This window comes from Lampris incognitus, chromosome 3, assembly GCF_029633865.1.
Source record: "Lampris incognitus isolate fLamInc1 chromosome 3, fLamInc1.hap2, whole genome shotgun sequence".
Taxonomy (NCBI): domain Eukaryota; kingdom Metazoa; phylum Chordata; class Actinopteri; order Lampriformes; family Lampridae; genus Lampris; species Lampris incognitus.
The window spans coordinates 81,125,349-81,148,224 of NC_079213.1; the positions used below are offsets into that span (position 1 = coordinate 81,125,349).

Here is a 22,876-nt window from a genome sequence, read left to right on the forward strand (position 1 = left end):
ACACAAATCCTTTAAATGCAAGTGACAGAAGCACTGGAGCAGCCATTAGTGTCCCAGTGGATTTAAATTTCACCGAGTGCACAGGGAACATTGCAGGTTTTACACTAAAAATACTTGGTTGATTTAATAGCTGCATGACATATGTTGCTTTAAAAGTGGTATAGGAAAGAAAACAGAACTAAGTAAAACGTAAGAGGCATAAGGGTGCAATCTGGCTTTGCATCGACTATAAACAGAGTAATCTGGATGAGCTGCCTGCTGAAAGCAGAGTAGGGGAAGTGGGAAGTGAATGATTAACACTACTCTTCTGAGCTGCCCTTGAGCAAGGCAGCCCCCCACTGCTCCAGTGGAGCTGTTCAGTGGCAAACATAAGAAGATGGTTTTGCAGAGAAGCTTGCGTGCGCGGTTGTGTGTGTGTGTGTGTGTGTGTGTGTGTGTGTGTGTGTGTGTGTGTGTGTGTGTGTGTGTGTGTGTAAAACTACATAAATGTGAAGCAGGGCGTAGCTCAAAAACAGCAACCATGCTAAGTTAATTTTCTGAGGATAAACAGATGTTACAAGATGAAAGAGCCATATTCATGGGTAGAATCCCCGATATCATTTGTGTCACAGCAGTCCTGTATTTCATAATCCTCTCTTACTTGTTTTGATAACTTCAGTGGTTATTTCCAAGCCAAGAAATACCGTGATAGTTGCACCACAGTATTCTACCTTGTCCTGTGTCACTCGAATGATTGACAATAGGTTGCCTGGCTGTATACCGAAATCAGGTTACTGTCATCTCTCCCTCTAGGCACAATGTGTCCGTTTCTCTGTCTGTTTCGGGGAACCACAGAAAGACATTTCGGTCAAATAGCATCGTCGTCATCGCTGCGACCCGGGTCACTTGTACAGTAGATAACCTGCCTCAGCCTGAGGAAAAAATCCCTCACTGGCAGGTAAGGACAACTGGCCAGACACACCACCACAGATACATACAGTAGATATGACAAAAGGCTGTGTGCCAATTACATCAGTGTATTTAAGGGGGGGTCCATTTTTGCCATGAAAAGTCATCTCCTGCACAATCATCAAAACCTTGAACGCGATATATGCTTGAATTCAATTTTGGATCCTGCCCCCTTATTGGTTTCTTTAGATGGGCTCAAAGGTCATTCAGCGGTACATAGCCCACCCAGACCCTCCAATAATTCACACCCTGGCATAGGACAGGTTCGGTAAAACAGAAATCCAATCATAAAAATAACCGACATACAGTGTATTCATTCATTTATAACGCGCTGCGCGCGCACACACACACACACACACACACACACCACACCACACACACACCTGCTGGTATGTGTATAAATGAATAACTACATCGCAAGGTTAGTGGTGACGCAGATGGCAGCAGTGAAAAAAATTAAAGGATAATGATAATATTAATCACGGCCCAGCCAGACATGAGATATGGACTTTGCAGAACACACTCTGGTGACCTTGTGCAGGCCCACCGGCCACCGGGGCGACGCTGGTGGAGGCAGGCCAGGGGGAGGTGCGGGGACTGGCAAGTGACGGAGTTGAGAGGCAGGGAATCCGCTGGATTAATCATTACAGCGTGTTTAATAGAGCCATTAGAAGTAATTAACACAGCAGAGAGTCCCTGCTATCCTGGGGCATGTGTGAAGTGTGTGTGTGCGCGCGCGCGCGCGCGTGCTGTTTGTGGCTTTGTTAAATGTACACTGTGCTTTTCTTCTCCGTCGGGAAAGAACTGTTTCTGCACGCTGCTCGATTAGGACGAGTTCATGCATTTTGTTGGCAACGCACATTGCTGGTCAATAATATCTATTTTGTGTTGTTTTTCTTGCTGGTTGAAACGGTCTGCCTCTGTCTCTCCCTCCCTCCTCCCTCCTCTCTCTCTCTCCCTCTCTCTCTCTCTCGCTCTCTCCCTGTCTCTGTCTGTCTCTCTGTCTCTCTGTCTCCGTCTCGCTTTCTCTCACGCAAACGCACACGCAAACAAACGCGTTATCCGATTCCGCTGCCGCAGACCGACAAAAGCTCAAAGAAGAGCAACGTATCGCGAAATGTACGCAATGAACGCGAACGCAACGCCGATCGCGAGACGAGGCGGCGAGCGGAGCCGCAAGCTGAGCGGAGCCACGAGAGCACACGGTGATCTCGCTCCACAACGCCCCTGCCCCTCCACGGCCTAAAGGAAAGGGCTCCTCATCAAACGATCTACCCCCAGGGGTATCTTTTAAAGCAGGCTACGTTTTTTGTTTGGGTTTTTTTTTTTTCTTTCATTTCACCCGCAATGGAGTTGGACAAATTAACCGCCAACAACTGCTTTAAACTGAGCAAAATGAATAATAATAATAATAATAATAATAATAATGCTTTAGGGACACGCATGTGAGATGTTGCATATGATAATCCTCCAATGCGTCTGTTGGAGTCGCAGCCTCCACCGGAGAGACATGCAGGGTGCGAAAAAAACAGAAGCACCGGAGACTTGGCCGTACACATGATGAGGGCGATCACAGCAGGACTAAAGAAAGACAAGGATGGAGGATGGGGGGAGGAGAACATAGCAATAGGGATGTTGTTCAACCCACCTGTGATATCCTTGCTGACACTGACGAAACAAGAAGCGGTGATCTCTTTAGAAGCCATGTCTGGTTCGGTATAACCACCCTCTCCCTCTCCCTCTCTCTCTCTCTCTCTCTCTCTCTCTCTCTCTCTCTCTCTCTCTCTCTCTCTCTCTCTCTCTCTCTCTCTCTCTCTCTCTCTCTCTCTCAACAACGAGCATGCATTCCTCCAGATCATCCGACCACCGAGCTCCTTTCTGAAAGAAACCGTATGGATGTGGGAACGATGGGAGGGAGGGGGACGGATGAACCGGAGATGGAGGGGAGGAGGCGTGTATGTGTGTGTGTGTGGGGGGGGGTACTGAGGTGGAAAGAGTTACCTGTGAGAGCAACCGGGTGATTCATAAGTAAAGCATGCAGAAAAAACAAAAACCTGAAAAAGTGTAATTTTATGATGATGATTAGAAGTATGAGAGTGATGACGAGTGTTGATGCTGACAGACACAAACAGATGGATGATGGATGGATGGATGGATCGTTTATTCTTCTACTTGGAGAAATGTGTTGCTGCAGCCTGTGCAACAACGTTATAGCTCGTCACATCAGAGCACAAAAGTTCACTTTCATACATTCTTCCATACACACACACACACACACACACACACACACATATATATATATATATATATACATACATACATACACACACACATATATATGCACACGCACACACACACACACACATACATGCACACACACACACACACACACATACATGCACACACACACACACACACACATACATGCACACACACACACTATATATATATATATATATATATATGTAAACTACTAATAAGACACATTAGTCCCTAGCTAACGGGTCTGACCCTTTAGCCGAGCGGTTAGTGATGTCGCCTTGTGGCGCAGTACACCTCGTATCGAATCCCGCACCGGGCAAAAAAATAACCGGTTACATTGGTGGCAGCGGTGGGATCCGGAAGTGTGCAGATCCTCAGAAGTCTCTTCGGAGCGCGGGAAGAACAAGGGCGAGGGCGCGCTTCCAGGGAGGGTGACGACTGTAAACTACTAATAAGACACATTAGTCCCTAACTAACGTGCACCTCCGTACAGTTAGCATATGGTCACTCAGGTGCCATGACATGTACTATGATGTGCTACACACTATGTGCGCATGGCATTTGATAGGACATGGGTACAACGCGTATAGACAAGCCCTATCACCGGGGTACTTCATGTAAACCTGCGATGGCGGAGGGAGCAAAACCTATCATCTCCTGTATCTGCGACAGGATGGGAGTAGGGTGAAGTGACGACGCCATTTTCATCCCTCTGCTTTTCTGTTGGCCTGCACTCTGTTATCTCGTGGCTCTGTTAAGGAGGAAGGAAGTGTGCTCCGCCTAGATGACCATCTCGAAAATCTGCTTAATGCCATGAGGAGGACTTGAACCTCCTCCTTGTAAATCACCGTGGCTTTTGCTCTGTGATATACTCATTTGTGGAAAACCTTTGGACCTCCTGAATATTTTCAACTTCAGGCGGTGGGTTGAGTTTTTGTCAGAGATACGGAGAAGTGTCGTAACCTGTGTATCGATAGTTTTGGACACACACCCCTCGAGAGAATGAACATCATCCTCAGCACCAGACTTCTAGGTGAGTTAAGACTCATATATACTACTGTTTCTCTCATGCTGGTGAATGACTGAATTCATGATTCAGCCCCTTTCCGTGTATGGATTGTATCAACAAACACACAATCACCGATTCGTTCCAAATTGGGCCAGAAGTGCTATGCAAGTTCACATTTCTTTTTCATCCAGAGTAATTTAATGTTTCATTGGAAGAGAAAGAAGTTTTCTTCATTTTCATTTTCCAGTAGAGGAGTCTGAATTCATCACGGTTCAGGTCTGAAGTTAAGATTAAACGCCTGTCCTGTTATTTGCTATACATATCAAAGTAGCACGCAGCGATGAAAACTGCACGAGGCTGCTGGCGCACAACAGCAATTTCAAGTTACTGCTCGCTCAAAATGATCCCCGAGTGAGTAGGATTCAAATGGGCTCAGTAGAATAACTAGCGGCAAATTCTGTAACAATACTCGCCAACACCATCCTTGATGAGCATGAGTTCTGCTTAAAGCCTCGACGAGTGTGCCGACTGCAGGAGCTCTGTGTTGTATGAATGATACGGCGGTGTGACAGGAAGACGCCTGTTGGTGTGTCTACATTCCTGCTGTGCCCACGGGGATGCAGACTGTCTGAACAGTCTCATTATAAAATGTTAAGCTTTCCTCTGTTGTCTGTTGTCTGGTGTGTGTGTGTGTGTGTGTGTGTGTGTGTGTGTGTGTGTGTGTGTGTGTGTGTGTGTGTGTGTGTGTGTGTGTGTGTGTGTGTGTGTGTGTGTGTGTGTGTGTGCATAGGTGCACATGCACGAGTGTGAGCACCCATGCATGCACACCATGGGGCCAGGGTGTGTTTCTAAAGCCCTTGACAGACTGAGAGAATTGTACCTGTTTTCAGCCTTACAAAAAAATAAATAAAAAAAGAATAAATAACAAAAAATCAGAGAATCACCACAGCCGTGTTTTATTTTTAAACAATTGTTCATAAAGAAAATGGATGCAACCTTTTTGGAGACTGTACTTTTGATTATCTCAATTAAACAACATTATAATTCCAAAGAAGGCAGAGCTAGAGTCACCTGGCATGTTGCCATCTTAAGGCCAGCCCGCTGAGCCGGGACTGATTCTCCTGTTAACACGTTTATTCTGACATTGGGGACTCAGTGGCTCTTGGACCTCTCATCACTCAAATGCTGGAGCTGCAGGCACACCGCAGACTGGCCACAGACTGGCCGCAGACTTTGCTCTGGAGTCAAACAGCAAGAGTCTGAAGTTTTAAAGTTTGCAGTGATGCACAAAGCTGTGCGTTTTGTATACGTTTGTTTAAAGTTGTTTTCTTTGTATTTCAGGTATAATGTTTGTTGTCCATGTTACTGCATCTGAAGGTATTGTTTGGTGACAGACAAGCACTGTCAGCATGGACAAGTGCATGCATTTGCATATTCTGTACACACACACACACCATATATATATCTACTCCTGTATTTTCACAATGTGTGTCTGGTGTGTGGTGTGTGTCTGTGTGAGAGTCTATAAACGGCCAAACTAAAGCACTCGGGGCCTTGATTCTTTTTGGAGGTTATTGGGGATGATCAGGGGGCACCTATAAAAAATAGCCGAGCATTAAATTAAAATTATGCATAAATATGCATAAACATGCAAAATATGCATTTTTCTAAAAATGGCTAAAAACCACTTTTTCGGCATTTCAGATGATTCTGAGCATCTTTGATTTTTTTCACCTGTATGAAAAAAATTTTCTGGGACTTAGAAATGTTTTGGCATTATGCAAAATATGCATTTTTGCAAAAATGCACTTATGATCCTCATTTTTTTTGGAGGTGGTAGGTATTGTTCCAGAGAGGACCAGAAAAATAGCAGAAACTTAAAATAATTATAATAATTATGCAAAATATGCATTTTCTAAAAATGGCTAAAAACCACTTTTCTCAGCATTTCAGATGATTCTGAGCATTTGGGGGGAGGGAGTTGGAGTGGGGGGGGGTTAGGGGCAGGGGGAAGGCGGTTAGCTGGCAGGATGAAGAGGAGGGAGATTTAGACGGGTGGATAACCAAACCGCTACATTGTAGTGGGGTTCTTCTAGTATATATATATATATATATATATATATATATATATATATATATATATATATATATATATATATATGCGTGCATGCATGCATACAAACACATTCAGACAGCATACTGGATATGATTAAGAAAAGAAATTAAGAAAAGACTTCTAATGAATTTCCATCTTTTTGCAGAGACTCCTAAGGCCAATATCTCTGTATGGCCTCCGGGGTCTAACATCTACCTTGGCGAGTCCGTGTTTCTGCAGTGTAGTGGGTCACTGGACGCAAAATTTGCCTGGACATACCGGTGGTTCAGAGACAAACTCAACACAGCTCTGACCCCAAACTCCAGACATCTGATCTCTGTTGGGAGCTACTCCATCACAGGGGTAACGAATGAGGATGGGGGCAGCTACTGGTGCCAGGTAGAGGGCAAGGGCAGCAACTCCACTATATTTTTGCTCAGTGACCCAGCCAAGCTGACCGTGTCAGGTAGGCAATAACATCAGGAATCAACCTCTGCAGTATCGTGTCAGATTTTTTGTATGTGAACACTGTAAGAGGTAAGGAGGGATATTTCGAGAATGTATTCTCAATGATCAAATGGCTGCATGTAATTTTCGTCAGTAATCTAATTAATTGGATTATTCTAACACACTAACCTAATCTATTTATTTTCAGGTGCCAATAGATGTTTGGCTCCACAATCTAAGGAAGGGCCTGTGAAATTAAAGGCTTTATCTATTCAATTTCAGAATCCAATATGAATATTATCAAAATGTTTCTAGTTATATGCAAGGATTAAGCGTGATTTTCAAACACTGTGAAAATGTTTTGTTCTAAAATTTTCCCGATTCAATGTTACGTTTCATTCAAACGTGTTTTTTGGAAATCCGGCAAGCAGTTGTCAGTTTTCCAAATGCATTTGTAGTGTAGGACAGTATTATGTTTTTTTTTTAAAAAAACGGTGATGAATCAGCATAAAGTGCTTGAAGCCTAATTACTGTAATTCTGTCACGTTTAATCTGTTACCCCACAGCGCTCCCCAAACTGTTACAACCGAAAGCTTTTGGATTCACACCGTATTGGAAAAAACAAAACACACACAGGTGAAGCAGCCATGCTACATGTCAGCCAACTGCAAGGAGAAGGATGGAGATGGAAACGAGAAATGATCTCCACTGTTCAATCGACTTACTCTTCCTGTTTCTCTCTCTCTCTCTCTCTCTCTCTCTCTCTCTCTCTCTCTCTCTCTCTCTCTCTCTCTCTCTCTCTCTCTCTCTCTCTCTCTCTCTCTCTCTCTCTCAGCGCTGCCCCCTCCCTCGCTGAATGTGACTCCCAGCAGCAGACAGCTCTTCTGCGGGGAGCGCTTCATTGTGCAGTGCCCCGTGTCTGAGAGTAACTCCACAGGTTGGATACTGAGGTGGCTCTCTCAGGACTTTGGACTGAGAACCACAGACTTCCAGACTGGACCGTGTTCATCCCTGGAAGGAGTTGTTAGCGCAGAGATCCCTGGCGCATGTGCCTTCTCTGGGGTCAGCAGAACCAGTGGCCTGTACTGGTGTGAGAAAGCTGATGGCCGCAGTAACGCAATCAACATCGCAGTAAGCTGTGAGCCTCTCGTAGCGTCGCCCTAACACAGCACGGCCCCATTTTGAAGCTCCATCACAGAAAGCCAAACATGGCCGAGACAGACATGTTATTTAAAATCTGATTTGCTGATTTTTACGGCTTGATTAAAAACAACCAAAAAGTTATTATACTCATACAGCAACGTATATCCTTTTTTAAGAGGTTTAATTAGGTAAAGTTGCAGAGATTGTGCTTAAGATATGTTAAATAATGAAATGGCAACGCATGTCATGTCCAGTGTACATGAAGGACAAGATTTTAATGAGCTCCTAATTGCCTATTCAGACATGCTAGTTGTCTTTGTCCAACAGATGGTAAGATCATCATTAAGAACCCTGCCCTGACTGTTTCACAGGGAGATTGAGTGGTTTTTCAACTAATGTGATTTAAAAAAAAATTTTTATTAAATTTTATTCAGATTTTCAAGTTTGCTATTTTACCATCACTTTAACTGAGCCGTTGAAGAGATTGTGATTGTTACTCTGTTTTAGGCAACCCAACAGCAGCAGATGGGATGACAGCCTCCAGTCATGGTAAAATGATTTTTATTGAGTTAATAATTTTAATTTCTAATTAGGGACGATTACTCTGTAAATGTATTTGGCAATTGTTGCCAGTCGGTGAGAAGGTTCGTCGTGGTAATTACTGAAGAGCATAAATGAACGATAAATGACGATGATGATAAATGATAAATGAAACATTCCTGGTCTGTTATTTTAAGTCGGTATAGCCCTGGAGTATTGTTACATTTTTCCAATCCTTACCCCATGTACGTTTTGAAATTCCAGTTTTGTAATATTAATATCTCACGTGACTATCAGCTGTGGCAGGCAACCTTCATGGGGGGGAAATCCTCTACGTGCATGATGGAAAATACCTCGGAATACTATCAAAGAGATGTAAACAGGCTCATTTCGGTATCTCCTTTAACAGCTAAGATAAAATTCTTTTATCGTCCGGGTGGCGTAGCGGTCTATTCCGTTGCCTCCCAACATGGGGATCGCCGGTTTGAATCCTTGTGTACGTGTTACCTGCGGGTTGGTCGAGCACAATTGGCCGTGTCTGCGGGTGAGAAGCTGGATGTGGTTATGTGTCCTAGTCGCTGCACTAGCGCCTCCTCTGGTCAGTCGGGGCGCCTATCCGGGAACTGGGGGGGGGATAAGTGTGATCCTCCCACGTGCTCTGTCCCCCTGGCAAAACACCTCACTGTCAGGTGAAAGAAGCAGCTGGCGACTCCACATGTAACGGAGGAGGCATGTGGTAGTCTGCAGCCCTCCTAGGATCGGCAGAGGGGGTCGAGCAGCGACTGCGACGGCTCGGAAGAGTGGGGTAATTGGGCAAGTACAATTGGGGAGAAAAATGAGAAAAATCAAAAAAATAATAATAATCGTTTAACAGATATTCACACCTTTGAAAAGGTGCTAGGTTTGCCCAGTTAGAATCAGAATCACTTTGATCAAGTACAACGGCAGCACAGCTGATCTGGTTAATTGGTACTAACACGTTACAGGGCAATTACAGAATGCATGATTTACAAACCAGGTACGGCACAAACATAGCAAAACCTCAGCCATAGTGCACACAAGACATTTTGAATGAGATGAACCTAAACACAAACCCAGTCTAAGTACTCAATACACTCAAGGCTGAATAACCGTCCCACCATTGACATACTGCAATTGACCGCAACAATGGCAAAGTGTCCGACGATAAAAACCAAGTTAATATGTGGTAAATCATGTAAAAACGCCAGAAACTCAAATGTGCACAGTAAATTGAGGTTGATAGATGTAGGCTGATAGATAATACAGATTGGTAGATAACAACTGGACTATGTGTGGGGTGTTCGTACTGTACATAAGAGTTCAGAGGGGGATTGTTTTACAGTTAAGTTGCTTTTTCCAAAATGTGATATTTTCTTTTCTATATTCTGTTTTATGATATTAGTTCATCTGGGATACAGTATGCTTGTAAAATTCACTAATTAACATATGACTATATCATAGTACATGTGATAAATATATCATACTTTCATATATTATGTTACTTTCTAACTTCCTAAAGAGTATGTGATTACAGCCGTTGTTTTATAATTGGATCAGTTTCAGTTTCTGTAACTCCCCAGTGTTGTCCATCAAAACAGATATGTATATATATATATAATTTGCAATTCCCTCGATTAGGTGCATGGACATGGATAACTCTGTCCAGTTTGATTGTGGGACTTTTGTTCTTTGTTCCTCTGATTGGTTGGCTGGTCCATCGCTACAGGTTAGTCTCTCACAGCGAGCTCAGATGTACTATCAGGCTGTACTGTTCATATCATGCCTTGTTTATGACATATCTTGCCAGACATGGCAAGTCAAAAATGGGTTGAGCGTTAATGTTGAAGAAATGCCTATTACCGTCTTCGCCTATAGGTACCAAAGGTGGTGCACTCACAGCTGTTGGCCATTTCCCAAAGAAGAACTACCAACAGCAAACCTTCCCAAGACCAAGCAGGATGTGACTGAGGTCCAATGGGACATTTCATGGATGGAGATGTCCAATCTATTAGATTTGCATTCATCCCCTGGCAGCTAAAGGACCCGAAGCATATATTTTTGTAGTGGGTCTATTCTGAAATATTAACAACTTACCTTTTTTTTCTTTTTTAATAAAAAAACTGTTCTATTTTTCAACAAGATCTAGGTTTAAACTTAAAATTTTCCTAAAGCAGCTTCTTAGAAAAAAACATTTTGTTTGTCCTGTCAAGCGTCATTGTGTTGCCTACATGTTTTGAATAAAAAAAGTAAAACAAATTCCAACAAAGTAAATGAATGCGGAGTAGATATCTTTGCGTGCCTTTCAACATTCTGTTTTCAGTTTTGCTCTCGTTTTTATTTTTTTGCCGGTGCAGACTTGGTCTGACAGAACATTTCAGATATGCAGGAAGTGGAGCATAGACAGTATCTGTTTACAGTAAAACCAGTTTGGTTGAAACGAAATGCCAAAATAAATACAAATGAGGCGTGTCTCTTCAGTCAGTTGACAATGTACACTCACAACGCCAAGGACGATTAATACAAGTTAAAGAACAACTTGAAAAGGAGAATGTGCAATCTTTTTAATCTGTATCCTTGGATAAAAAATTAACCCCAACAAGAGACCAGATTAAATGGAAAAACACCTCGGTGAGTATATCAACCTTGTATGGTTCGAAATATGTGTATAATTATATAGTTTAAACTTGTCATGAACATTTAATCTAAGCTTCGGCATCCCATCAGCAAAGATTCATCTGATTGATATGTTGTACGTATATATTCAGCAGCAAAGGTTACTGGGATCACGTTGTCTTTAAATATGTCAAGCAATGTATTGTCTTAACTTGTCCCCAGCTGTTGAGCAGGGCAGCACATTTTCAAAAAAGTACAGCTGTTAGTGCTTTTCAATTGTAATTATGATTCAGCCCAGTCGCCATTATAACAGACAACCAATTATCAGAATGACACACTGAACTCTGACATTGCTGTTATATAATCCAAAAAACAGTAATGAGAAGCGCATGCACTTTCATCTTGAAGGATGTGGTGTGTATACAGTGGCTATAAAAAGTCTACAGACCCCTGTTAAAATGACAGGTTTTTGTGATGTAAGAAAAAAGAAAAAAAAGAAACCACAATAACTCATGTCAGAACTTTTTCCATCTTTACTACAAAATTGCAACTGTAAACTACTAATAATACACGTTAGTCCCTAAATAACGGGTCTGACCCTTTAGCCGAGCGATTAGTGATGTCGCCATGTGGTGCAGTACACCCCGTATCGAATCCCGCACCGGGCAAGAAAATAAGCGGTTACATTGGTGGCAGCGGTGAGATCCGGAAGTGTGCAGAGCCTCAGAGATCTCTTTGGAGCGCGGGAATAATAAAGCGCGAGGGCGCGCTTCCGGGGAGGGTGACGACTGTAAACTACTACTAAGACACGTTAGCCCCTAGCTAACGGGTCTGACCCTTTAGCCGAGCAGTTAGTGATGTCGCCTTGTGGTGCAGTACACCCCGTATCGAATCCCGCACCGGGCAAGAAAATAACCGGTTACACAACCTATGAAATTTAAGTGGAAAGCAGACATCGGAGCTGTTGATTTGCGACGGGCGCGGCCAAACATCGGTACACAAAAGAGCCACTCATATCTATGGCTCTGTTAGCGACGGGCGTTGGTAAACATCGGAACACAAAGAGCCATGGACATCTATAGCTCTGACAACGACTCCAAAGAGGATAAATGCTGAGTCTCATCACCAGCCAGTCAGACTAGCTTGGTCTAGTCAGAAAGGCACGAACTGAGGAAGCCTCTTGGATGAGAGGCGAAACGTCTTCACGGATATATACCAAGTCCAGTTGCACTCGATTCAACTCCTTTGGATAACCATGACCTGGATGAATGAGAACATTCACAGACATCCAGTGGCATACCGTAAAATCCCGTGGTCCCCCAGCAGGGAGGGGGCATGGGACCTTTCGCAATGGCGGTGCGGTTATAGTGATGCTAGCAAAATTAATAAATATCACAAGTGCACACACGCACACACTCATGGACATAACAATTACATGACTTACAGTAAAACGATCAATATGTAAGCTCGGTAATTGCAAGCTCGGTAAAATAGCTACGTTAACTTATAACTAAACAGTCACTGAGGATGCACAAGCATTCTTAGAGCCGGTCCCAAGCCCGGATAAATGGGGAGGGTTGCATCAGCAAGGGCATCCAGCATAAAATCTTTGCCAGATCAAATATGCAGATCATAAATCAGATTTCCATACTGGACTAATCGAGGCCCGGGTTACCGACGACCATCACCGGTACTGTTGGCCAGCAGGGTGCCGGTGGAAACTATGCTACTGTTCAGTAAAGGAGAAGGAGAGGGGAATGCATGTTTTTTTAATTTGGTGATTACGCAGCTTTTTTCAACAAATGGCTGGTTTTCTCTATATTTATTCTATCTCGAAATTATGCAACAGACGTCTGCTATTCTAATGAGGCATTTGTAAATTATTTTTAGTGTGTTTGTAAACGATTGACCAGAGGGATATACTAGAAGCTGGATTATAAGGTTTTCCGGAATCACCTTTGTGTGATGTGAAGCCAGTTAGGGCAAATAAGCCTTTAATATGCTGAGCTTTCATGTGACAGGGCTCTGGCTATTATTTTTATTGCTATGTTTGATATTTTCATTGCCAAATGTAGGCCCAGGGTCCAGGGCCACGGTTTGCCACTGGTAGGTTGTTTTGCTATTTGACCTATCCGTGTCTTCTTTGTGCCAGGAAACTATGCAGAGTATATTGTGCCCTGCTTTAGTTGGCCGTATTGTAGCATACTGTGATGTTTGGTTTTGATACCCGTGTGGAGGTTTGATGTGGTCATTAACTGATTATGTTATATTATGCTGCTGTTGTTGAATTCATGGTTCACCTTATCCAGACGATATGGAACCATAAGACAATAAAGCCAGGCCACATTACATGAGTCAAAATAAATTTATTTTGAGTGTTTTCAATGAACAGATCACTCTTAGATTGCTTTGTTAAAACTCTTGTTTATATTTTTTTACATGCCTAACAGAGCACATTCCTAAGAAGATGGCACCCCTGTCATAACATACAACGCGGGTGACATACCTTCACATTCCCTATATATCAGATGTGCTGACATAAAGCAAGTAGGCCTACATGCTTGCAGCTGTAAACATTTCTTTGCAACAAGAGGCACAGACAGCCCTTTCTTTGAGGCAAGTGCCCCCCGGTAAAAAAGTGAGCTCCCCCGAAAGCCGCGGTATAGTTCGCACACTGCCTAAAGGAACAGCCGAACTTTATTTGGCGTTTATCACAGTCACTTTAATTGATGGCAGGTGTATACCAACTACTATTTAACATGAGTTTGAATGTGATTGCATAATTCTGAACACAGCCACATCCCAATTATAAAAGGATGTGTACACTTATGCAACGAGTTTGTTTGGGTTTTTTTTGTTCTCTTAAAATGTTTATGATTGTTTTTCACTTTATTTTTAGAGGTTGCAATTTAAAAAAAAGTGGAAAAAGCTCTGATGTGATTTATCTTGGTTTGATTTTTTTTTTACATCACAAAAACCTGCCACTTTAACAGGGGTGTGGCTGCTTTTTATATCCACTGTATGCCTTTCTCAAAAGACATGCATGTTAGGGTTAATACTCGCATCTGTGCCCCTGACCAAGACAATGGAAAGACGAACTGGAGTTGGTCCCTAGGCGCTGCAGCTGCCCACTGCTCCTACACAATAGGATCTGTTAAATGCAGAGAAAAAGTGTAATTGCAACCGTACAATGACAAAAATAAAGTGGCTTTCTAAGACTAAAATAGCCTAACTTACATCACTTGATGCAATATATAGTCTCTTATTTTGAATTAATTTATATTTCCAAAGGTTAAAAACACCTAGTTGAATAGACAGTACAGCAAGCAAAACCAGCTGAACCTGATTCCTGACGTCAAGAAACAAGGAAACATTTTAATTCCCATAAAGACAGAGACAGCAATAGACAGCAATAGAGACAAGTGACTGCCAGAGTAGCGACCATTATTTTAAAAAATAAATACCAGTTTTAATGTTTAGTGACTAGTGCATAATCACCTCAGCCATCTTTTTTATGATGGGTTGCATGTAGCAGGGGAACTATGGGCCATTGAGGCACTAGTTGCTAAAAATTAAACACTACTTATTTTGTTAAACTCTAATCGCTAGTGTGAAGTTAATAGTTACTAATAAAAGACACTATAAAAATAGTGACTAGTTCTTTTTAATATAATTATTAGTAAATAAGATAAAAGAACTAGTGGTTATTGAATTGTTACCAGTAAAAGAAAATGTGTTACTCTTAACTAAAATAAAAGAACTGCTGTTTATTGAATTGTTACTAGTAACAGACAAGTTATAATCAAATTAGTAACTAGTGCTTATTCTGATAGAACTAGTATCTAATTTTTAGCGACTAGTAACTTTACAGGTGGCACTGTGGCCCAGTGGTTACCGCTGTTGCCTCACAGCAAGAAGGTCCTGGGTTCGAATCCCAGGCTGTCCCATGTCCTTTTTGTGTGGAGTTTGCATGTTCTCCCCGTGTCTGCATGGGTTTCCTCCGGGTGCTCCGGTTTCCTCCCACCATCAAAAAGACATGCATGTTTGAGTTAATAACATGTCTGTGCCCCTGACCAAGGCAATGGAAAGAACTGGAGTTGGTCTCCGGGCGCTGCAGCTGCCCACTGCTCCGATACAATAGGATCTGTTAAATGCAGAGAAAAAGTGTCATTGTAACTGTACAATGACAAAAATAAAGTGGCTTTCTGTTGTGGCTTTTTCTAAGACTAAAATAGCCTACATTACATCACTTGACGCAATATATAAATAGTCTCTCATTTTCAAAGAATTTATATTTCCAAAGGTTAAAAATACCCAATTGAATAGACAGTACAATAGCAAGCAAAACCAGCTGGATCTGATTCCTGGCTTCAAGGAACAAGGAAACATTTTTAATTCCCATAAAGATCAGCAACCAGAACTATCTTCTTTCAGGCATATCACTCAGATTGTCATAATTTTTCCCGGCATAATTCTACCCTTTGGCAGAGGTTTCACACATTTCCCCTACCACTATATATATATATATATATATATATATATATATATATATATATATACACATTCACTGGCCACTTTATTAGGTACACCTTGCTAGTACCGGGTTGGACCCCCTTTTGCCTTCAGAACTGCCTTAATCCTTCGTTGCATAGATTCAACAAGGTACTGGAAACATTCCTCAGAGAGTTTGGTCCATATTGACATGATAGCATCACGCAGTTGCTGCAGATTTGTCGGCTGCACATCCATGATGCAAATCTCCCGGTTCACCACATCCCAAAGGTGCTCTATTGCATTGAGATCTGGTGACTGTGGAGGCCATTTGAGTACAGTGAACTCATTGTCATGTTCAAGAAACCAGTCTGAGATGATTCGAGCTTTATGACATGGCGCGTTATCCTGCTGGAAGTAGCCATCAGAAGATGGGAACACTGTGGTCATAAAGGGATGGACATGGTCAGCAACAATACTCAGGTAGGCTGTGGCGTTGACACGATGCTCAATTGGTACTAAGGGGCCCAAAGTGTGCCAAGAAAATATCCCCCACACCATTACACCACCACCACCAGCCTGAACCGTTGATACAAGGCAGGATGGATCCATGCTTTCATGTTGTTGACGCCAAATTCTGACCCTACCATCCGAATGTCGCAGCAGAAATCGAGACTCATCAGACCAGGCAACGTTTTTCCATTCTTCTATTGTCCAATTTTGGTGAGCCTGTGTGAATTGTAGCCTCAGTTTCCTGTTCTTAGCTGACAGGAGTGGCACCCGATGTGGTCTTCGGCTGCTGTAGCCCATCTGCCTCAAGGTTCGACGTGTTGTGCGTTCAGAGATGCTCTTCTACATACCTCGGTTGTAATGAGTGGTTATTTGAGTTACTGTTGCCTTTCTGTCAGCTCGAACCAGTCTGGCCATTCTCCTCTGACCTCTGGCATCAACAAGGCATTTTCGCCCACATAACTGCCGCTCACTGGATATTTTCTATTTTTCGGACCATTCTCTGTAAACCCTAGATGTGGTTGTGCGTGACAATCCCAGTAGATCAGCAGTTTCTGAAATACTCAGACCAGCCCGTCTGGCACCAACAACCATGCCACGTTCAAAGTCACTTAAATCACCTTTCTTCCCCATTCTGATGCTCGGTTTGAACTGCAGCAGATCGTCTTGACCATGTCTACATGCCTAAATGCATTGAGTTGCTGCCATGTGATTGGCTGATTAGAAATTTGCGTTAACGAGCAGTTGGACAGGTGTGCCTAATAAAGTGGCCGGTGAGTGTATATATATTTTTTTAAAAAATCAGGAAAGAAGTTCCATATTTTACAAAAAAATCACGTGTTTGATGATGACTTATTTCCAGCTGATGCCACCAATCTGAGATCCTTTAACCTCATCATTTCCCATCAAAGATAATTCTGCTTTGCTTCCAAGTCTAAGATTCAACAAATTCAAAATATTTCACTGCTTTGATCTTGTCTCAAATTGTTGGGGTTTTTTTCTTCAGGCACCGCAGCTGTCCAAAGTGTGACTCAGTTCGCCATGTGAAAAAGATCACTGTAATCAGAAATAACTCAGAAAATAGGTCAGAAGTAATTAACTTCAACAAAGCAATCCAGAACAGCACAAGACAAATTCATAACATCACTCCTCTCCTATTGGTCATAATTCATTTTTCATTCAATTTATTGTTTGTCCACCATACATTTGGTAAAATCTTATTTTTTCTTCATTGCAGAGAAGGAAGAGGGCCACTTTTCTCTTCCTGTGGTCAGGCTCATTCTGATCGGTGGGAGATGGGCTGGGAAAAGCTCCTCTGGAAACACAATACTGGGAAAGGAGAGGTTCGAGTGTGGAAGGACCAGAACAGCTCAGTCTGAAGTGAGACACGAAGTGGTTGCGGGAAGGGAGCTTGTCGTGGTTGATGCCCCAGGATGGAGCTACTTGCAGTCCCTTTCCGAAATACCAGAGGTGGACAAACAGCAGTTCAAGCTCAATGTGTCACAGTGTCCTCCTGGGCCGCACGCTTTCCTCCTTGTCATACCCATCGACTCGGCATTCACCATCGAGCAAAGGAAGCCCTTGGAGCAGCACATGAAACTTCTCGGGGAACGGGTCTGGAGAAACACCATGGTGCTCTTCACTTGCGGTGACTTACTGGGGCCAAAGAGAATAGAGCAGCACATTGAGAATGAGGGAGAGGCACTCAGGTGGTTGGTGGAGAGATGTGGGGACAGGTACCATGTTTTCAATAATAAGGTGAAGAATAACTCATCTCAGGTCACGCTGCTGTTGGAGAAGATAGATTGGATGGTGCTGCACAACAACGGCGATTACTATCAGGCAGATGAACATACCCTTCAGCTCATTAAAGAAAAGCAAAAGGCAGTATCTGAAAGGGCAGATAAAAGACGGAAGAAGGCAGAGGAGCAAAGACAAAAGATGAAAGTGCTAAATCCAGGTACCCGCTATGTTATATAGAATCAGACACCAAAGCAGTGGCAGCTGGTGCTACATTTTTTTTTTGGGCGGGGGGGGGGTGCAATTTACCTAGCGCAGCACACCTGACAGCTGCTTTAATGTCCACACAGTCACAGAGTTATTAAGAAGGACACTTAAGCCTATAGATGTTATCAGGGTTCGTAGGCGGCGGATGATTGACAGTCGAAATGAGGAGTCATGGTGGGTGTGACCATGATTGACAGCCGTGAGAACTGTCCAATCACATTAGATCAAAAAACATTAAAACAATACTAATTTACTGCCAATAAAAGTGGGAGCGTCTGGCGTGCACAGAACTGCACCCCATGGAAAATCTGAAGAAACCAATTAGACAGCAGCCTCGGGTCACCTGCTCGCCAAAAGTTTGAGGGTTTACATAAGGTATCATTTGGCCGGCGCCCCTCACCCAGCAAGTATATGCATTCAGGCAGAAATCAACCAAATACCATTTGGAACCAATATTTAACGGCTGCTGACAGGCACTCACAGACCGAAAACACTTTTATTTCATAATTATTTGCACTCTTTAGCTAAATTATATTTTAACATGTTTAAGTAGATTTCCATCTCTTGATATTTGAAGAAGGCGGTGTCCCAGCACCCTGTACTGGCCAGCCACCACTGCACCAAAGTGAATATTTGTTCCTGCATCACTGTTGCCAAAAACAAACATCAATTATCAACTGATGACCTTTGTCATCAGTGTTGTAAAGCTTCTGACTTGCTGTGAAGGTAATGCCTAACTGTGTTTTGTCTTATTTGATCACAGGAGGGCTCAACTTGAACCCAGAACTCAGGATAGTTCTTGTAGGTAGCCGAAATGTCGGGAAGACCTCAGTAGGGAACACCATCTTGGGAATCAAAGAGCAGGAAGATGGGAAAAGAACGACACATTCAGTGCTCAAGCAGGGTTATGTGGACAAAACTGCCATTAAACTGGTTGACACACCAGGCTGGTGGAAAGGCTTTTCAGTCACAGATACCACTGAAATGATCAAACAAGAAATAATGAGCAGCATGTTTATGTGTCCTCCTGGGCCCCATGTGTTCTTGCTTGTGATCGATGCAGATACATCCTTCAATACCAAGCACAGAGATGCTGTGACAGGACATCTGGAGCTTTTTGGGGAGGATGTGTGGAAACATACCATGATGGTTTTCACCAGGGGTGATTGGTTGGGGAAAAAGACCATAGAGCAGTACATTGAAGGGGAGGGAGAGGCCCTGCAGTCTCTTGTTGACAACTGTGGCAACAGATACCATGTCATTGACAATAAGAACACAGATGATGGCACTCAGGTTACAGAAATGATGGAGAAGATCAGTAATATTATCATGGTGAACAGCAGACAACCTTTTGTCACAGATGAGCAGATCTACCTAGTCCTTGAAGAGAAAAAAAAGAAAGTAGAGGAAGGGGCAAAAGTGAGGCAAACTAATGTCAAGAGCAAAAGAGAGGGAATTCAAGGTAAGGAAACTGTTAACCTGCACCATTTTTGGTATATTTTTTCATCAAGGAGTAAACAGATATATAGTATTAATTTAAGTAGTATGAACTAATCCACTTTTTCCTTACTAGTATGGCGCATATGTAATACTACTAACTTGAAGCGGCCAACCAAAATTCCATTTCTAATTTTCTTTTCAGGTTCCAGAAACCAGCCACAGGAGATCAGGTTGGTGTTGCTTGGTGAGAAGACAGCTGGAAAGAGTGCATCTGGAAATACCCTCTTGCGCAAAGAAGTTTTTGCCGCTTGTACCAATAAATACTGTCAAACAGAGAAAGGAGAGGTTGCTGGCAGACAGGTTACAGTGACAGACACCCCAGGCTGGGGGAAAAATACATTCATGTGTACTGAGGAGAACAAAAAAGAGATTGTCGGAGGTCGGTCTCTTTGCTCATTAGGAATCCATGCTCTTCTGCTGGTCATTCCTGTGGACATGGCATTCACAGAGGTAAAGCAGAGAACCCTGCAGGAATACATGGGCCTGTTTGACATCAGTGTTTGGAAATACACAGTTGTCCTATTCACCTATGGCGACAGGCTAGCAGACAAATCAGTTGAAGAGTACATTGAGAGGGAGAAATACTCTTTACAGTGGTTGGTAGACAAGTGTGAGAACAGATACCATGTCCTCAATAATACGCTGAAAACTGATAAAACCCAGGTCATAGAGCTATTTGAGAAGATAGAGGAGATGGCGACAGGAAACGGCAACCAGCTTTTCAGTTTTGACATGAGTGCCATCCACCAAAAAATTCAGGAGAAGTCCAAAAGGTGGGAGAACAGGCATGTGCTACAGCAACGTCTGGAGCAGGAGTACAGGAGAAGAGAGCTGGGGCTGATGACAAGGTTCAGGCAAACACTCATGGGTCTGCAAGACGAGATCAGAGAAAAGACCACTAAAAAGAATTCCTCTTGTGAGTATTATGCTATGATGGGGATTATCAATGCAATGTATATTTGTTAAAATGCACCATTTCTTACTAATCTAGCATGATGATCACTTTTCAGCTGGTGAGATGGCAAAGATTAAAACCATAGTTATTGGTCACAAGAAGAAAGATGGAAAGGAGAGGATTGAAGTGGTTGAGAATAAAATCTGCCAGGAACTTGAAAAACTAAATATGGACATACTGAGATCCACAAAATGTCTTTGGAGCAGCAAGGAGTTTACGCCCCCAGACAGTGCGTAAAAACAAAAGTGTTAAATTTGTACCAGTGACCATCGTATTAACTGTGACACAAAAGTCATTCAGTGCTTTGTTTGATTTACAGTGAATGGGTCGGTGCAGGACTTTGATAAAGTGCTGTGTTGGCTGTCTACCCTTCAAATAAGCAGAAATGTTGAGCACCATCTGACCCTGAACTTCTCCGAGGCATCATCAGGATATAAATCTCTACCATCAGCAGGCTATTTCAACACCCAGACATAAAGTCTTGAATGCAGCAAAAGACAGGCTCATTCTGTTTTGGAAAACCTCAGTAGGCTATTGTAAATTAAGCTGTGCTGCGCACGGATGATTTGAGTGTGTAAAAACTACACGGACCTTATTTTATTTGGTATTATGATGTAAGTTTAATCAGCAACATAGCCATTTGTCAGTTCATCTAATTTTGCTTTTGTCCATTACTATACTTTGTAAATGCACAAGGAGATATAAACCAAGGTTAAAGCAGTTTAATCATTTTTCTAAAGGATGCTGATGCATAAATTGTTATATTTGTACAAATGTGTCTGTGCATTTATTTCTGGGACATTTTCAGGCATGTCTGGAAACTTTGGTTAACAACATGTTTCTAAATCACATAACAACTGTATATGGTATAATAAAATGTATATGGTATGTATAAAAGAGCTGTATATGGTATTGGTAAAAATGTTCACTTGCAATTGATTAAATTTGCCTGAAATATGGAGTCCTCTTATCAGTTTCATCAGGCGTTAAAACTTCCCAGAGGAGCTTAGTATGCCATTCCTTCACTGCAATCTACACCCACATTCTCCCTCGTATGTAAATACAACACACATACAGCAGGCCATTTTATCATTCAATCATTTTTAGGCTTTAGTCACTAAAAATTAAATGCTAGTATCTGTCACTTTTGGTTACAATGAAATTTGTTCTCAGCATTTAACCCATCCTATCGTGTTGATTTTTGATTAAAAAACCTAATTAAAGTTTGCAGTTGCCCACTGGGGACCGGGGTTCGTGCCTCGGTCTCGTCAGATCCGACTATGACCGGATTCAATGAAGCAGCAATAATTGGCAACGCTGTCTTCGGGAGGGGGGGGGGGTCGGCTTGTGTTCGTCACATGGATGCGTCTCTGGGTGTGTCGGAAAAAGCAGTGGTTCGGCCCGGATTTGCCTTGTCACAAAAGTGTCAAGGTGTCTCCCTTGAGACTGCCGGCCGGAGAGATGCAGTTGGCAAACGCATGCAGTATGAGGGTGGGTGTTTATGTTTATGTTTATTTAGATCCCCATTAGCCAACAGCTACTCTTCCTTGGGTCCACATTAAAAACATACTTCAACAACATCCATGTATACACATGCTTTCACATGCATGCTTACATAAACGAAGACAATTGCATCACTAAATCCAGTTCATCCCCCATCCCACCCACCTCAATTAAACCAGCATTAATAAAGAAGCCAAGCACATAACCCCCCCCCCCACACACACACAGTAGCATCTATCACAGACTGCCCCTACCTCCTGCTTTGAGCTACATATTTGAGAATAGAAATATAAAAAGTTATGTATTAGACATTGTGTATGCCTGTACCCAAAAATAATTTCCTAAGTTGCTTTTTAAAACTTTCTTTAGTTGTTGCTTGAGTAATAGCGTATGGCAACCTATTCCACTGTGAAATGGCCCTATACATAGCAGCTCTTTCCATTGCATTTGTTCTGGGCTGAGGAATTGTAACATGACCCCTGCTAACCTGTCTTGTTCCATGTTCATGTCTGTCCTAGGAAAAAAGTTATTCTTGAGTACAGGCAGTAGGGTTGTTTTGACACAACTATATTCCTGAATAACATTAGAAGACTGCATGTTAATCTGTCTTCTACTTTCAACCAGGCAAGATCACGATGCATTTGGTCAACACCTTTTCTCATTGAACACCTGAGTGCAAGACGCGCTGCTCTATTCTGCTTGTTTAGCTCCTGTTTTGCTGCACTTGAGCAGATTGCTGGGCAGTAGTCAAGGTGTGACAAAACCAAGGTTTGTATAACCTGTAAGACGGTAGTTGGCGTAAGGAAAGAGGAGTATCTTCTTATCATAGATA

General features: G+C 42.6%; 1 protein-coding gene and 1 pseudogene across 1 annotated transcript; one reads left to right on the forward strand and one right to left on the reverse strand.

Annotated features, from left to right (window-relative positions):
- Positions 1–2,654, reverse strand: part of LOC130110559 (capping protein, Arp2/3 and myosin-I linker protein 3-like) — a 39,870-nt pseudogene extending 37,216 nt beyond the window's left edge.
- Positions 2,655–10,972: 8,318 nt separating this feature from the next.
- LOC130110472 (GTPase IMAP family member 8-like) lies at positions 10,973–21,496 on the forward strand. Its single transcript, XM_056277579.1, has 6 exons — positions 10,973–11,093; positions 17,317–18,039; positions 18,850–19,548; positions 19,729–20,502; positions 20,597–20,770; positions 20,861–21,496. Exons 1-6 carry the CDS (start codon positions 11,078–11,080, stop codon positions 21,016–21,018), a joined length of 2,544 nt encoding a protein of 847 aa, XP_056133554.1. The 5' UTR covers positions 10,973–11,077; the 3' UTR covers positions 21,019–21,496.
- The last annotated feature ends 1,380 nt before the right edge of the window (positions 21,497–22,876 follow it).

Excerpts from the sequence above, each read along its gene's own strand:
- LOC130110472 (XM_056277579.1), top strand. Across the intron at positions 20,503-20,596 it reads CACTAAAAAGAATTCCTCTT|CTGGTGAGATGGCAAAGATT; the intron begins GTGAGTATTATG and ends ATCACTTTTCAG. Across the intron at positions 20,771-20,860 it reads GGAGTTTACGCCCCCAGACA|TGAATGGGTCGGTGCAGGAC; the intron begins GTGCGTAAAAAC and ends TTTGATTTACAG.